Raw genomic sequence first — 15,890 nt, 5'->3', positions numbered from 1 at the left:
TGTGAGACGTTCAGTGTTCAGCTTGAAAAGAAAAATTGAAAAAAAGAAACAAGACCGACACGACACCGACTGGCACACACACACACACACACACACACGCTCTCTCGCTCTCTCTCTCTCTCTGTCCCCAAAGCGTGAACGTATGTTGACATGCTGTTCATATTGTGTGATTCATTCTTAAAATATTTTTTGCTCCTGGCTCACCCCTTTGTTGTGGACCGGAAGCCTCACAGATAAACCCTTGTCATTGTCACCCCCAGCCACACCCACCACCATCACCAGTCAGTCACAAGGGTTCAAACACGTCAGAGCCAGACAGTGAACACTGAAGCGTACTTTGCACAATAAGAAGCAAAGTCAGTGACAGGTCCAAATCGTGCGCGTGTCCTGAATGGACAGACACCAATGGATGGCACACCTGTGGCCTCACCCACCACTGACGTCATCATGAGCGTTGTTGGAAAACCACCCCGGGTGGCTGTGCAGTGGCAGAGTCAAGACTGACGTAGTAGTCCAGTAGTATTGGTGAAAAAATCGGTTTGTGTGCAAAGTAATTCCTTTTGAAGTTGGATTGGGTTTTTGTTTGTTTGTTTGTTTGTTTTTTGTTTGTTTGTTGTTGTTGTTGTTTTTGTTATGATTATTTTTGCAAAGTAATTCCTTTCTGAGTTGGGTGGTGGTTGTTTTTTCGTGTTTTTTCTTCTTCTTTTTTCCCCATGATTAAGTAGGGTTTTTTTTTAATGTATAATACCACTGTATAAAGACTACCGATTTATGGTGAGGGGAAATTACCGAAAATCAATTTGAAAATTAGCGCCTAACACAGAATCGGGAACTATTTATAACTAAAAGAAGACGCGGGGACTACAGCGACTACAGAATGCGTGTCCCATTGGGATCGCACAATGGACTCCGGCGTCAGGCCGGAGAGAGCGGGTACACTGTTGGCGGTGGGCTGTCGGTGTTGGTTTGCACCTGTCATTCTGTTCACCGCCCTACGTTTCCACTCTGTGTGAAAAAAAGTGATTGTGGTTACAATAGCCTCTTCTTCTGTGTGATTCCCAAACCCACATAACTCTGACACGCACTAAATCTCAAGCGGATGCATTTCATGTTCTGCGTGCGTATGCAGACGAAGGGGGTTCCGGCACGCACCATAGGTCCGCGCGTCTTTTGCCCTGGGAGACCGGAAAAATCTACACAAGTAGCCCACCATGCAGGCGCAGCATGGGTCGAACCTTGGGCCCTTAGGATTTCACAGTCCAGTGCCAACGCACCTGTCATTTTTCAGCACAGGATTCTCTTCCCTGAAGCCTGTTTCTCACCTGTTGACAGACACAGTGGAATCAGAACGGTGGTCGGTGCGGCACGTGCGGGGACGCCTACAACGTGGAGACCCCCCGCCCCAACGAAGCCGGGGGAGAATACGCGACAGGGGTCATTGTGGAGACGTACACCCAAGGGGAGGTGATCGACGTGACGGTGAAAATCACCGCCAACCACTTGGGCTACTTCGTCTTCAAGCTGTGCCCCAACAACAACGTCTCTCAGCCCGCCACCCAGCAGTGTCTGGACCAACACGTGCTTCAGGTAAGACTTGTGCATCCCACCACACTTCTCAACACACACACACACACACACACACACACACACATATATATATATATATATATATATACTTTTACGTAAGTCTGGCGGTCTATTTTATTCGGGGTGATCGAACAAGTGTTCATTTTAGCGGCATGTTGTAGAAACAAAAGTGTTACTGAAATCTGGCAGATGAGTAATGTAGTTAATTTATCTGGAGTGTTGTAGAGTGGCGGTCTCCTTGATGCACCAAACTAGACAGTCACCAAAGAGAAAGACGTGAAGCACAGATATGGGTTTGTCTTGAGACATGTTCATCACGCATGGATCTGAATCCTCCCGTAGCGCATGCACTGGACAATGATAACTTTATGAACGGCGAACAGAGCTTCTACCGATAACTTTATGGACGGCGAACAGAGCTTCTACCGATAACTTTATGGACGGCGAACAGAGCTTCTACCGATAACTTTATGGACGGCGAACAGAGCTTCTACCGCCTCCTAACGCTGTCCTCTTTCAAAACAACTTGGAAACCCACTTGTTCACAAAGGCCTTTGGGTGTGATGAAGCATAGCTAATTGTCTGCATTTCTTCCTCCTCCTACCCACCCCACTTTACCCTCTACTGAAGTTATCATGTCGTGTGTGTGTGTCTGTGGGTGCGTGTCTGTGTGTGCGCGAGCGTGTGTGTGCGCGTGTGTAAGGTATTTTTTTCTTGTGTGTATGTGTGTGTGTGTGTGTGTGTGTGTGTGTGTGTGTGTGTGCGCGCGTGTAATTTATTGTCGCCTCGCGCGTGTGTGTGTATGTATGTGTGTGATTGTTAATTAATGTCTGCAATTTGTAGTATTGTCTTTGTGGGTTTTTTTCTTGTGCAGATGTATGTTATTATGCACTATTGTATATGTATTGTTTCATGTGAGGCGCTTAGAGCCCATTATACAGGGAGTTTGCGCCATATAAGTACAATATATTATTTTCATTAGTATCATTATTATATCATTATTTAGGTTGAGCGAACAGGCTGTGCAGTAACAATTTCAGTGGTGGCATTTTTGTATGGAAGAGCATGCTGATCTGAACGCATGTTATGACAGGCGCAATAGCCGAGTGGTTAAAGCGTTGGACTTTCAATCTGAGGGTCCCGGGTTCGAATCACGGTGACGGCGCCTGGTGGGTTAAGGGTGGAGATTTTTACGATCTCCAAGGTCAACATATGTGCAGACCTGCTAGTGCCTGAACCCCCTTCGTGTGTATATGCAAGCAGAAGATCAAATACGCACGTTAAAGATCCTGTAATCCATGCCAGCGTTCGGTGGGTTATGGAAACAAGAACATACCCAGCATGCACACCCCCGAAAGCGGAGTATGGCTGCCTACATGGCGGGGTAAAAACGGTCATACACGTAAAATCCCACTCGTGTGCATACGAGTGAACGTGGGAGTTGCAGCCCACGAACGCAGAAGAAGAAGAACGCATGTTATAACACAAATTTGCTGAGACATGACCTTTAGGTAGCCGCCCACCGCCACTCCCCCCACCTCCACCCTCACTCATAACTTCTACCCTTCTCGCAAGTGATTCAACGTTTCCCTTACCTGGGATCCGGCAGATCGTGACTGGGTTTTTCCGGGTGCGGATAGAGGTAACACGCTGTCAAGGAATTCACCTCAAAGCTGTCAGGGGAGAGTCTGGAGTAACGCAGAGCTGATAATGATCCACACAAAAGAGCACAGGGCGTATCAAAAGCACAGTCCTGGGAACCATTTGTCCTCGACTTAATGTGTTCGCCATGAGAAGATATGTACTTTACGTATAGTTCATATGCGAACTGCGCACGTCGTGCGAAAAGGAAGATCCAAGCATTTGACTTTTTTTGACAGTGAAAAATAACCTAAGCCCGTACTTCTCAGGCATACTTACTGAACAGCAGGAGAAACAGTATGCAAACAGTCTGCAATCTGAGACAATGGGGAATAATCCCCAATCTGATTGCTCCCACACATCATCATCATTCATCATTCATTCTCCTGCCCGGAATGGGCGTAGAGGAGACATGAGGGACGATTCCGTAGTCAGACGACGCCATCCGGTTCTATCTTCTGCCTGTCGTATCAGAGTAGCGCTATCCATATTGGTCCATTCCTTGATGTTGTCCATCCAGCATTTGGCTTGCCTCCCTCTTCGCCTACCACCCTCTAGCGTTCCCTGTAGAACTGTCTTTTGCAGTGAATTGTGGCGTGTCACATGCCCGAACCATGACAGCTTCCTCCTTTTGACCACTGCTAAGAGTGGTTCCAGTGGACCCGCTAGCATAGTTATTTGGCTCTTGACAAAGTCATTGGTCTTTCTGTCCTTCCATGAGTTTCCAAGCAATCGTCTGAAGCATTTTGTCTCAAACGTCTGGACTTTCCTAGTAGTCTCTGCTGTTAAGGTCCAACTTTCACATCCATACAGCAGTATGGATAGCACCAGGGATCGGTACAGTTTGATCTTTGTTGGAAAGCTGATCTCTCTGCTCTTCCAAATCTTGCTGAGCTTAGCCATTGCTGATGTTGCGATCGCTATCCTAATCTTTATTTCAGTTGTTGAGCGACCGTCGTTTGTGAGGGTGGAGCCGAGATATTTGAAAGCATCCACTTCTTCAAGTTGTTGTCCGTTCATGAAGATTTGAGCTTGGGTGTAGGTTGAGCTGTTTACCAACACTTTGCTTTTTTCGGTGCTCACTTCCATTCCGTATGCACCTGCTCTTCTTTCTAGTCTCTTGGTGAGGTCTTGTAGTTCTTTGTTGCTGCCTCCTAGTAGATCTATGTCGTCTGCGAATCTCAAGTTGTTGATGATTCTTCCTCCTATGGAGATGGTAGAGTGGAAGTCATGGAGGGTTTCGCGCATGATGTTTTCTAGGAAAAGGTTGAATAGTACTGGGGAGAGCAGGCAACCCTGACGGACACCGACTGTGGTCTTAAAGTATATTCCGGTTTGGTTGTTGAGGAGGACTGCGCTGCTGGATGTCTTGTACAGCACCTGAATGACTTGGGTGAGACCCTCCTCGATGCCAAACTGTCTGAGTACCTGCCACAGACCATCATGCCACACCCTGTCAAAGGCTTTCTTGAAGTCTATGAAGTTGTGGAACAGGTCTCTTTGATGTTGCAGGTGTTTTTCCATCAGTAATCGGCAGGTGAAGATCTGTTCTACTGTGCTTCTGCCTGCTCTGAATCCGGCTTGTTCCTCTGCCAGGTGTTCTTCAGCCTCTTTCTTGAGTCGGTTTAGAATGACTCGAAGCATGATTTTGCTCGTGTGGCTAATAAGACTGATTGTCCTGTAATTCTGGCATTGGCGGAGATTCCCCTTTTTCGGTATGGGGATGATGAGCGACCGAGTCCATTCTGAGGGCCACTGTTTTGTCTCCCAGATCTTTTGACAGATTGCTGTTACAATTGTGACCAGCTCATTCCCTCCGTGTTTGAGCAGCTCTGCCGGAATGTTTGCTCCAGGTGACTTTCCTGCTGGTAGACTGCGTACAGCTTCTTCCACTTCTTCCCTCAACACTGGCAGGGGTGAAGGTTCCCTTGATGGTGTTATGTCTCTGTCAATCAAACTGTCATCTGGTTGTATGGGATAGTTGTATAATTCTTGACAGTATTGTGTCCATCTGTTCAGAACAGATGTGGTATAGTGGTGAAGATTCTCGACATGAACATGGCGTAGGTTTCATCGTACGCAAAGAAGTCATTGGATGCATCATGAGCTGCACACCAGTTACCAGCCGTGTCATCAGTATTCGAGTGGCAGCTAAACCGAATAACATCACAATCATCCAAGTATATGCACCAACAACTGAGCATGAAGACCAGGATGTCGAAGAATTTTACGAAAAAATAGAAGACACCATCAAGAAGGCCCCCCAAAAAGACATCATCATTGTACAGGGGGACTTCAATGCCAAAATCGGCTCAGATGCCTACAACGACTGGGCTGGAACAGTGGGCCAGTATGGCACAGGAGACACCAACGACAGGGGACTTCGCCTTCTGGAGTTTGCGTGCAGTCAAAGGCTCACCATCGCTAACACTCTTTACCCTCACAAACTGTCAAGAAGAACAACCTGGTATGCACCGAACGGGAGAACACACAACCAGATTGACTTTGTCCTCACCCCGCGGCGTTTCAAATCAAGCATCAACAGAGCAAAGACGAGGACTTACCCCGGAGCTGACATAGGCAGTGATCATGACCTTGTGCTTCTCTCAATGAGGATGAAGCTGAAGAAAAAACACCAAGCGGTGCAACCCCGTATCAAGTTTGATCTGGAGAAGCTTAAAGACCCGGAGATTGAAGAGGTCTTCCAAGCTCAGCTCGGGGGACGGTTTGCGGCACTCAGCCTTCTGGATAACAACATCAACGACCTCACCAACACCTTCAATGAGGCAGTCCGTGAAACAGCTGAAGAGGTACTGGGGCGACAGAGGAAGAAACACCAGCCATGGATCTCTAACGACATCCTTGATCTGTGTGATAAGAGAAGATCCCTGAAGAAGACGAAAAACACTAGCCCTAACGAAGCCGCACAGTATCGTGAAACCAATAAACTTGTGAGAAAAAAGATGGAAGAAGCCAAAGAACAATGGATCAACGACCAGTGTGAGAAGATCGAAAAAGGAATGGAAGGAGGAAACAGCAAATTTGCCTATGCCACACTAAAGAAACTCACCAAGACGCAGCAGAACAAATCGTCTGTCACTGAGGATACCTCAGGCGAGCTACTGACAGAAAGCTCCGCTGTTCTGAACAGATGGACACAATACTGTCAAGAATTATACAACTATCCCACACATACCCTGAACATATAATGGAGAAACAAAGTCATCTGAGTGAGTGGGAACTATGTGCTCAAACAACAAAAGTCTCCCTGGCTTGGTCACGGCCACAGTGGTGGTACCGATTACGAGAGCGTTCTCTGAAACGGCACTACGGCTACGGCTACCACGGAACTGACCTGGAAGGGTATGACGACATGTCAATGATAGCTTCCTGTGGACCGCTGGCACTGGTACTGCGGCAGATGAGTGTGTGAGCGGCTGTTTCTCGGGCATTCAGAATGACCTGTGTGGGTGTAGTGACACGTTGTTCTGTGGGCAGCTTGCCTCACACCCGATGACAATCTCCCGCATGTTCACGATATCTGCAACAACAGCACAAGAACAGTGATAGGATATGACATGGTATGATATGGATACTTATGTAGTGCCTATCCTCGGTCGGAGAACAAGCTCTGAGCGCTTTACAAGCTCGGTGTCATTTGCACAACAGGCTGCCTACCTGGGTAGAACTGACTGACGGCTGCCATTGGGCGCCAGTATTCAGATAGCACGGAACAAAGTTACTTTGAGAAAAGCTTGCAACAGGTGATGAGGATTATGCTTTAAGGATAGAAACTGGTGTCGTCCAGGTAGGTCAGCGGCTGGCTTTCCGAGGACTGTGGACTTAAAGAACAATGAAATATGCATGTCAGGAAACTGCCTCCAGATGTGTATATTCAAAAGGAAATTTTCATACAGTTAAGCGTCGTGCCCAGCCGATCTGACAGGGGTGGAAAGGTGTCACATATCGCGAAAACAACATGACGTCAGACAACAAAATAACGCTTAACCTTAAACCAAACCATCAAAAAACGGAAGACAAAACTGCATACAACTGTAGTCGTATTACAACACCTGAAACTGGAACTGGCCCCTCATGGCCATTCCTCCGTATTTCTCATGAGAAGATGAGCAACAATCTGAAAAAGAATGACAATGGTGTATAAAACAGCAATTTTTTTTGGTATTAAAATGTATACATAGCCTTACAAACCCGTCTTGAACAAACCCGTCAACTTTGACATACTTTACCTATCTGTATCCAATTTCGACCTACTTACTTAGCTGTGTACATCTGTCCACTGCCTGTCTGTCTGACTATCTCTATCTATCAATCTGTCGGTCTGACAGCGTCTTCCTTTCTATCAACTTGTCAGTGGGACTGTACCTTTCAATCTGTCAGTATGCAACTCTTTAGTCATTGCGCAAAGAAGTAACAACAGAGACATTGCCCTCCCACGTCTGATCTAAGGAGAGATGCTTTGATGTGAGGTCATGACGTGTAATTTCGTTAATTACATTTGCACAACATTCCTCGGAAAGCTTTTGTGGAAGAATGTACCCAACACCACAGTATATCAATTGTCCTGCTTCATTTCAGGCTTATTCCAGTGGCAGTCTGGTTGACACATACAACATCGGCTCGGCCACGGGTAATGTCACTCTCAGCCTGCAACTGCCCAGTGATGTCACGTGCACGCAGTGCGTGTTGCAATGGACTTACCACACCGGTGAGCACGTGTAGTGATGGTTACACTTTTTTTTGGCTTTATTTGTATTTGTATTTCTTTTATCACAACAGATTTCTCTGTGTGAAATTCGGGCTGCTCTTCCCAGGGAGAGCGTGTCGCTACGCTACAGCGCCACCCATTTTTTTTTGCATTTTTTCCTGCGTGCAGTTTTATTTGTTTTTCCTATCGAATTGGGTTTTTCTGCAGAATTTTGCCAGGAACAACCCTTTTGTTGCCGTGGGTTCTTTTACGTGCGCTAAGTGCATGCTGCACACGGCACCTCGGTTTATCGTCTCATCCGAATGACTAGCGTCCAGACCACCACTCAAGGTCTAGTGGAGGGGGAGAAAATATCCGCGGCTGAGCCGTGATTCGAAACAGCGCGCTCAGATTCTCTCGCTTCCAAGGCGGACGCGTTACCTCTAGGCCATCAGTCCACATATACTAAATTGCCATATCTCTCTCTCTCTCTCTCTCTCTCTCTCTCTCTCTCTCTCTGACGCTTCTAACAAGAGGTATGCAATTTCCAAATTAATAACAAAGTTTGTGTGTTCCAAAAACCGTATATTTAAATGTTAGAAATATCTGGCAGGCGGAAAACAAACAAACAGCCAAACTACAAATAAAGTTTCTGGTGTCCCCTGATACCAGTGTGATGTAGAGAAGCTTCAAAAGATTATGAGTACATACATATGATTTTACTGTGTCCATTTGTGTAAGAAAATGCACGCGTGCGTGAGCAGTTGTTTTTCCATCCAGACAACTTTCGGTTGTTGTTTTCTCCAGCTATAACTATGTCCATATTGCTGGAAGGCGGAAAACAATAAGCAGGCAGCTGGTCTGATGGGTGGGTCTGTGTGTCTCTGTCAGGCAACAGCTGGGGGTGCACGACCACTGGCTGCTGCGTCGGCTGCGGACCCCAAGAAAACTTCGTCAACTGCGCCGACATAAGCATCACCCCCACCTCCGCTACCGCCACGCCCACGACGTTGACCACCACCACCACGCCCACCATCACCACCACGCCCACCACCATCACCACGCCCACCACCACCACCACGCCTACCACCACCACCACCAAGCCCACCACGCCCACCACCACCACCACCACCGCGCCCACCCCCACCCCCACCACGCCTACCACCACCACCACCACGCCCACCACCACCACCACCACCGCGCCCACCCCCACCACGCCTACCACCACCACCACCACGCCCACCACCACCACTACGACCAGTCAGAGTGGAGGGGGGTGTGTGGCGGTGGCCCCCTATGACGTGGTGCCAGGGATGGACAACTGGTGCCAGATAAACTGCAATGCTGGTTTCTGCCCCGCCTCTCACTGCCAGTGCAGTTAACACGTGCCGTCCGTGGACTGGAGTCGATGGTGACTTCACGATCGTGGTCACGGTCTGAACAGTCTGTTTCTTTCTGACTCTGGATAGAAAATCTCTCTCTCTCTCTCTCTCTCTCTCTCAAGCATAATCTCTGCTTCTATTTGATCCAGGGTACAAAGTATTTCCTTGCATTCCTCTTTCTTGTGGTTTTGTAAAACCCGGTTTTTTGTTTGTTTTGTTTTGTTTTGTTTTTTGGACGGTTATGTCTTATTACTTTGTCTGACCCCTCTTGTTTTGTGTTTATTATCACTGGTATGAAATCCCATACTGCTAACGTTCTGATCGAGTGTTCGCCAGTCCCAAGTAGGCTACTTCGTGCAGCAAATACTTAACAAGATAAGTGACTTATAACAATGGCGTTTTTCTCAGATTTGAATACAGTGGGGAGGGAGGGGGGATCGACTTCAACTGGTAAACAAATATAAAAGAAAGAAAACAGATTTTTAAAAACGTGCTATATAATTCCTTTCTTGGCTCCCAAGGGAAGACAGTTCGAATTTCGCAATCTATTTTGACAAAGAAGTAACTCAGTGGAGAATCAGCTGACTTCCCCGGTGTTATTTCGTGCTGGTTGTTCCCTGAGCCAGACATTTTGAATGGTACAATTTTGTTTCTGGAAATATATTACTTTAACCAGTCTGGCTTTACTTTCTGTCGGAAAGCAAATTGCCTCGGGCAGGTCAGTTGAATGGGGAGTGAGGCGCATAATTATCGGCTGCTTCCGTCAGTTCAAACTGAACATATTAAACCATAAATCAAATAAAAGTAATGCTTGTATAAAGTCAGCGATTTGCCTCGGGCAGGTCAGTTGAATGGGGAGTGAGGCGCATAATTATCGGCTGCTTCCGTCAGTTCAAACTGAACATATTAAACCATAAATCAAATAAAAGTAATGCTTGTATAAAGTCAGTGAAGCAAAACATGCATTTCACAAAATAGGTTTTCAGGAGGAAGGTGGCAGAATGGTTAAGACGCTCAGCTGCCAATACAGAGAGTCCGTGAGGGTGTGGGTTCGAATCCCGCTCTCGCCCTTTCTCCTAAGTTTGACTGGAAAATCAAACTGAGCGTCTAGTCTTTCGGATGAGACGATAAACCGAGGTCCCGTGTGCAGCACGCACTTGGCGCACTGAAAAAGAACCCATGGCAACGAGAGTGTTGTCCTCTGGCGAAATTACGTAAAATGAAATCCCCTTCATAGGTACACAAATATGTAAGCATGCACTCAAGGCCTGACTAAGCGCGTTGGGTTACGCTGCTGGTCAGGCATCTGCTCAACAGATGTGGTGTAGCGTGTATGGATTTGTCCGAACGCAGTGACGCCTCCTTGAGAAAGTGAAACTGAAACTGAAACTGAAACGGTTTTCAGAATATTACGTTTTGTTTTCGCTTCAATGGCATCAGGATATGACTGATTCGTCTCAGTTGCAGGGACTTTTTAGCTATCACACCGTTTGTATAAACCATAGGGTTAGAAATTCCATGGCTTACATTCCGGTTCAGTTTCACCACCGTTATTTCGTACCTGTTTTCCCAAACAAATGTCCCTGGGGAGCATGCGCTAAGTTGTCCTTTCTTCTCTGGATCTAGTTGATCGTCTGCTTCTTTGACATGACAAAGTTAGTGGCCTTCGTCTTGCCTCTTCGGCGTCTTCGACCAATCATGGAGACAAAAATCATAAACACAGGCATCACAGTTGAGGGGACCACAGTCTATTTTCGCCACTGGACAATGCTTACAATTGATATTTACCGGATTTAAAGAGCAGCGCGTGAAAGATCAGGACAGCTTTATTCTTTTTTTTCTCTTTTTTTTTTTTTTTTTTTTTTTTTTGTAAAAAGATATATATAGACTGGGTTGTTGTTTTTTTTTGTTGTCTGTGGTGGTTTTTTTGTTTGTTGTTGTTGTTGTTGTTGTTGTTTTATTACAGCAGACCATTATATATTTGTGTGTTCTTGTCTCATGCAAATGCGTGATTACATCATGCACATTACAAGTGGATCTTCTTCTCCTCTTCTTCCTCGCAATAATGTTGAAAACCTAAGAGTCTGAGAAACAACCCCACATGGACTGGCGGAGTGCAGGCTGGCAAAAAAAACCCAAACAAACAAACAACAAAAACAACAACAAACAAACAAATAACGAGAACACACACACACACACACACACACACACACACATCCACACACACAACATTGGAATGTTCACGTCCACAGTTGAGCCCTTTCGGCTCCCGTTAGCGGTCCCTAGGAATCCATTAGACCACCGCAGCCCCGGCCTTCAGCTACTTAATTGTGACTCTACTGTCGTGTATGAATGCTCATAAAAGCGAATTAGACAAGAGAGAGAGGAGAGAGAGAGAGAGAGACAGAGCTGAGTATGGACACACACACACACACACACACACACAGAGCGACACGTATACCTATATATATATATATATATATATATATATAAACACACATATATTGCACCCCTTTCCCGCGGTCAGAACAGGGGAAAAGGAAGGAGTTGAGAAATTTGACAACAAAGATGATCAAAATTTGATGACGATCGTTGTGAACACTTTTCATCTTCACACACACACACACACACACTTGTCACTGTCACTCCTGATTCGTTTTCAGTACCTTGCCGGCCAAAAGCAAGTAATCAGAATACGCATTGTCGGCCAGCCAAGTTCCAAGTCGACCCTCAGCGGTTTTGAAACAGTCATGGTGCAGAAACTCGCTTCCAGACAATCGGACAAAAAAAGTCGCCCAGAGGCCACGCCGGCCATAGAGTTCCCAGTGGAACCACAGGCATTAGGCAAGTGGACCTTGGAACTGAAAAAAGCTGCGATAACAGTGTTTCCTAGTTTGACCCGGCCTCCATCATCCACCGATACCAAGCAACAACCTGGTGAAAAATCACCACTAACACCACCTCCTCCACCACAAGAGCAACAAGCAGAAGAGTCGTCAGCAGAAACACAACACCACACAAGTCCAACGAACATACAGATGCTGCAAGAAGTTCAGTGGATGCAGTTCATGTCGAAATTCTGCGCGGCTGAAAAGCACTTCTGGGATTTTGCGCAGCTGTCAGTAACGGAGCACGCCAATTTCCACGCCCACCTACAGCTTCTGAGGCTGTGCACGATGTTCTTGAGGGCGGCAGAGGAACTGGTCAAGGAACTCGTCAACAACCGGGACCCTGAACAACAAAACGACGTCGCTGCTGCGAACCTCTTCGACTTGGCCAACGACAGGGTGTCTGATCTGAAGGTTAAAGTGGACAGACACTTTCGTCAATGCTGCGAATTCATCCGGTTGGAGTCAAAGACAAACGCTAAAGAAAACGCTGATGGGGGGCACAAACCAAAATCTGCTTGAGAAGTTCGAGTTTTGCAGGAAGACCTATCTACAAACCCTTCTGTTTTGAACATTCTCCTTTTTTTTCTCCTTTATTTCAAGTGATGCATTGTGGCCACAAAAGAATGTAACGAAGACACTTTTCTATTATTTGAATAAGAACAGTGGAAGAGGACCGGACACGAGTTGGCATGTGGCAAAAGTAATAAAACGGCATTATAGAATGGCTCGTTTGCTTCAGAAACTCGGAGAATGGGGATAGTAAAGGATCCTTTTCATGTACTTTTTATCCTTTTTTCATAGGTATTGTGAAAGATCCAATACTATAAGTCGAAAGACAACATGAACTGTTCACAAAGTGCAAAGAATTTAGTCAAGATAAACTTAAATGTAAAGAATGGGTCTTTAGAGGTTGTTATATTCACAGTACAACAATGAAACAGATATAACACAAATGCAAATTGTTGTCAGAGTTTTGTATCTGAGGACATGGGTGGAATATGTGCGAATCACGACTATCTTCTCGCTCTCTTCCTTTCTTTCTTTAATTTTGTGTCTTCACTTTTAGAGATCGTAGATGGATGCATTAAAATGCATCCTATTTTCATTATAGAGATTAATTCTCCACAGAATCACATCAACTTTCTAATTGTATACATGAAAAAGGTATTTTACAATCTGAATATATCCTAAATTGGAAAATTGGGCGATGTCCACAAATTTCCCCCACAAGACCGAATTAGTGGTGTTCACAAGGCGTGGACGTCAACTCCGCCAGTCATACAGAGAAGTGGAGGGGAAGAAATGTGGATAGCTGAAAATTGCAGATGGTAACTTTGCATGGAAGCAGTGGTGTTCTCTTGTGACAGCCTTGTATGCAAGTAACTTTTTTTTTTTTAAACCAAATTTAAAACCTGCATATAATTATCCATTTGCCTTGCACATTTGTGTGTGTGTGGGTGTGTGTGTGTGTGGATCAATAATATGACTTGGATGTCTTTCTAAAAAAAAAAAAAAAAAAAAAAAAGGGGGTATGGGGTGATCACTATGCAGGCTTATCTATTCACTATCTTTCAGACCAGTTACTTACCATTTCCTCGAGTTCATTTGCATGCTGTATGTGGTTCTATTCAAACTCTACAATTAAGAGCAATTTACGTTCTTGTGTTTCAGGTAAATAAATCAATGCATGGATCCAACATCAGGAATAAGGCCGTAAAGTGTTGGATAGCAGATGGAGTCACCAATAAGAATATTAGTTTAAAAATTTAAAAAAAAGAAGAAGAAGAAAGAAATATTTCCACCTTTAAAAATTTAGTCCATGTATGGGTTGCAACTTAGCAGCGCAAAGTTTGCATATCGTTAAGAATGTTTTTAAACCCACGGCATGGTCCATATACTTAGAAACATTCTTAACTCTATGCAAACTTAGTGCTGCAAAGATTGCCTCATGCAACCTCACCCAGGTCTTCTTCATATCTGATCTACACTTCCCCACCCTCCATTGCTAGCTATACATTCCAGTCTGTTTTCCCCTGAAACTTTCCACCCTTTCCTTTCCTGCTTCCTGTTAACTCATTGTTATCTGTCGACATGAACGCAGTCGTTTCACCTTCCTGTGTTAGTATGTCTTTATTTCTTCCTCCTTCCTCAGAGAGAAATCTGTCATATCTGTGTTCATGTATGGTGTTGCATGTATGCATAAAATACTGATACACAGTTGATGAAAGTCAATGTCAATATGATATGGATATGTTGATAGCACCTATCATTACAGTCCAAGCACTAAGTGATCAACATATAATGGAGTTATTTGCACAACAGGTGGTTTAGTCGCTTATCATTTGTTTCCTGTGTCATTTAGTCATGTTTCTATAATGAACATACATACATATAAGTACAGAAGAGTGGCTTTTATAACAACAATTTTCAAGGGACAACTCTCTTGTTGCCGTTGATTCTTTTACATGCGTTAAGTACTTGCTACACACAGGACCTCGGTTTATAGTCTGGTCCAAATAACTAGCATCCATGCCACCACATAAGGTGTAGTGGAGGGAAGAAAAATCTGGCAAGTGTGAGATTTGATCCCTTGCGATCATACTCTGTCATATCGCAGACAGACCACTTGGCCACCACTCCACTTTGGAAAAGCCCATGCACTGCATGGTCTTCCTGTCTGAATCTAAAAGCGCTCAGCTTTGTTGGGACCAATTTGTCACTGCTGAAAACCCTCACAGTTTATTCAAGCTGATGAAGGCAGTCAACACCAAAGGCAGCTCTTGTCCATTCATAAAATGCTAATCACTGACACAGCCATTGATTCTTTCCTTCTTCCCAGTTTTTGTTGGAAACCTTTTCGAAAAATGTGAAAGCAGAGCCTATCACATCACGCAATAATGAATGCAGGGCAGGGTTGGAAAATCCATGCACTCGCCCCAAAACGCACACAACCTGGCCTTCTCTCCCACAAAATTTATACAGTATTTCCAGCAGAAAAGTATCTCCTGCACTGTTACTTGACCCTGGTCCATGAAGTGGTGGTGTGATTCCAGCCTGTTTACTGCTCAGGTTCAGCACTGGTTGTCTTCACATTAACCTATTGAAAGCAGGCGGGTTTTGTTTTTGTTTTGGTGTTTTTTCCCCTTCTTCTTTTTCATTTTTTTTTTAATCTAATTTTTGTAGCAGGAGTAATAAGAGTTTTTGTGGAGGACAAGATCTTGAATGAGATCACTTACTGAAGACCATGAAACATAATATGTTTTTACCAGCTCAGAAATCGCATCTCCTTCGCCCCTGATAATGCAACTAGTCAATAAAACATATACCAGTATTGTTAATACAATGGACTTGAAGATTACTACAAACTGAACAACAACTTTATGCTAAAAAAAAAAAAGAAGAAAAAAAAAAGACACACACAAATTATTTCCCATACAAGCATATTCATATATACACAAAAAGAGAATTCATAACATAATTCTTGATGTTCTGTTTATTCATTCAAAATAGTCACGATCATAAATCCTCTTGAAAATCACTGAAATCATCCTCTCATGGCCAAACACCTCATACTTACATAACACAATCTAAAATCCAAATGCCAACCTTCAGTATTCTGCTATTTATATGAGAGGGATCTGATATTTGTGCAAGCAAAAATAAAATAAAAACTGGGCTCTT

General features: G+C 44.7%; 1 protein-coding gene across 2 annotated transcripts in view; it reads left to right on the top strand.

Annotated features, from left to right (window-relative positions):
• Positions 1-13,160, top strand: part of LOC143283096 (uncharacterized) — a 23,693-nt gene extending 10,533 nt beyond the window's left edge. The window contains exons 2-5 of one of the 2 annotated variants that reach the window (XR_013055342.1): positions 1,333-1,587; positions 7,828-7,957; positions 8,828-9,370; positions 11,982-13,160. Coding sequence is in view for 1 of the 2 variants with exons in the window: in XM_076589177.1 (XP_076445292.1) it covers positions 1,333-1,587; positions 7,828-7,957; positions 8,828-9,318 (876 nt within the window). In the remaining variant the exon portion in view is untranslated. Of the gene's footprint in view, positions 1-1,332; positions 1,588-7,827; positions 7,958-8,827 lie in introns of both variants that reach the window. The other variant, XM_076589177.1, reaches the window with a different exon arrangement.
• The last annotated feature ends 2,730 nt before the right edge of the window (positions 13,161-15,890 follow it).

This window comes from Babylonia areolata, chromosome 6, assembly GCF_041734735.1.
Source record: "Babylonia areolata isolate BAREFJ2019XMU chromosome 6, ASM4173473v1, whole genome shotgun sequence".
In the NCBI taxonomy this organism is placed as follows: Eukaryota; Metazoa; Mollusca; class Gastropoda; order Neogastropoda; family Buccinidae; genus Babylonia; species Babylonia areolata.
The sequence above is the reverse complement of the archived record's forward strand: the minus strand, read 5'-3'. Positions and strand labels throughout refer to the sequence as shown.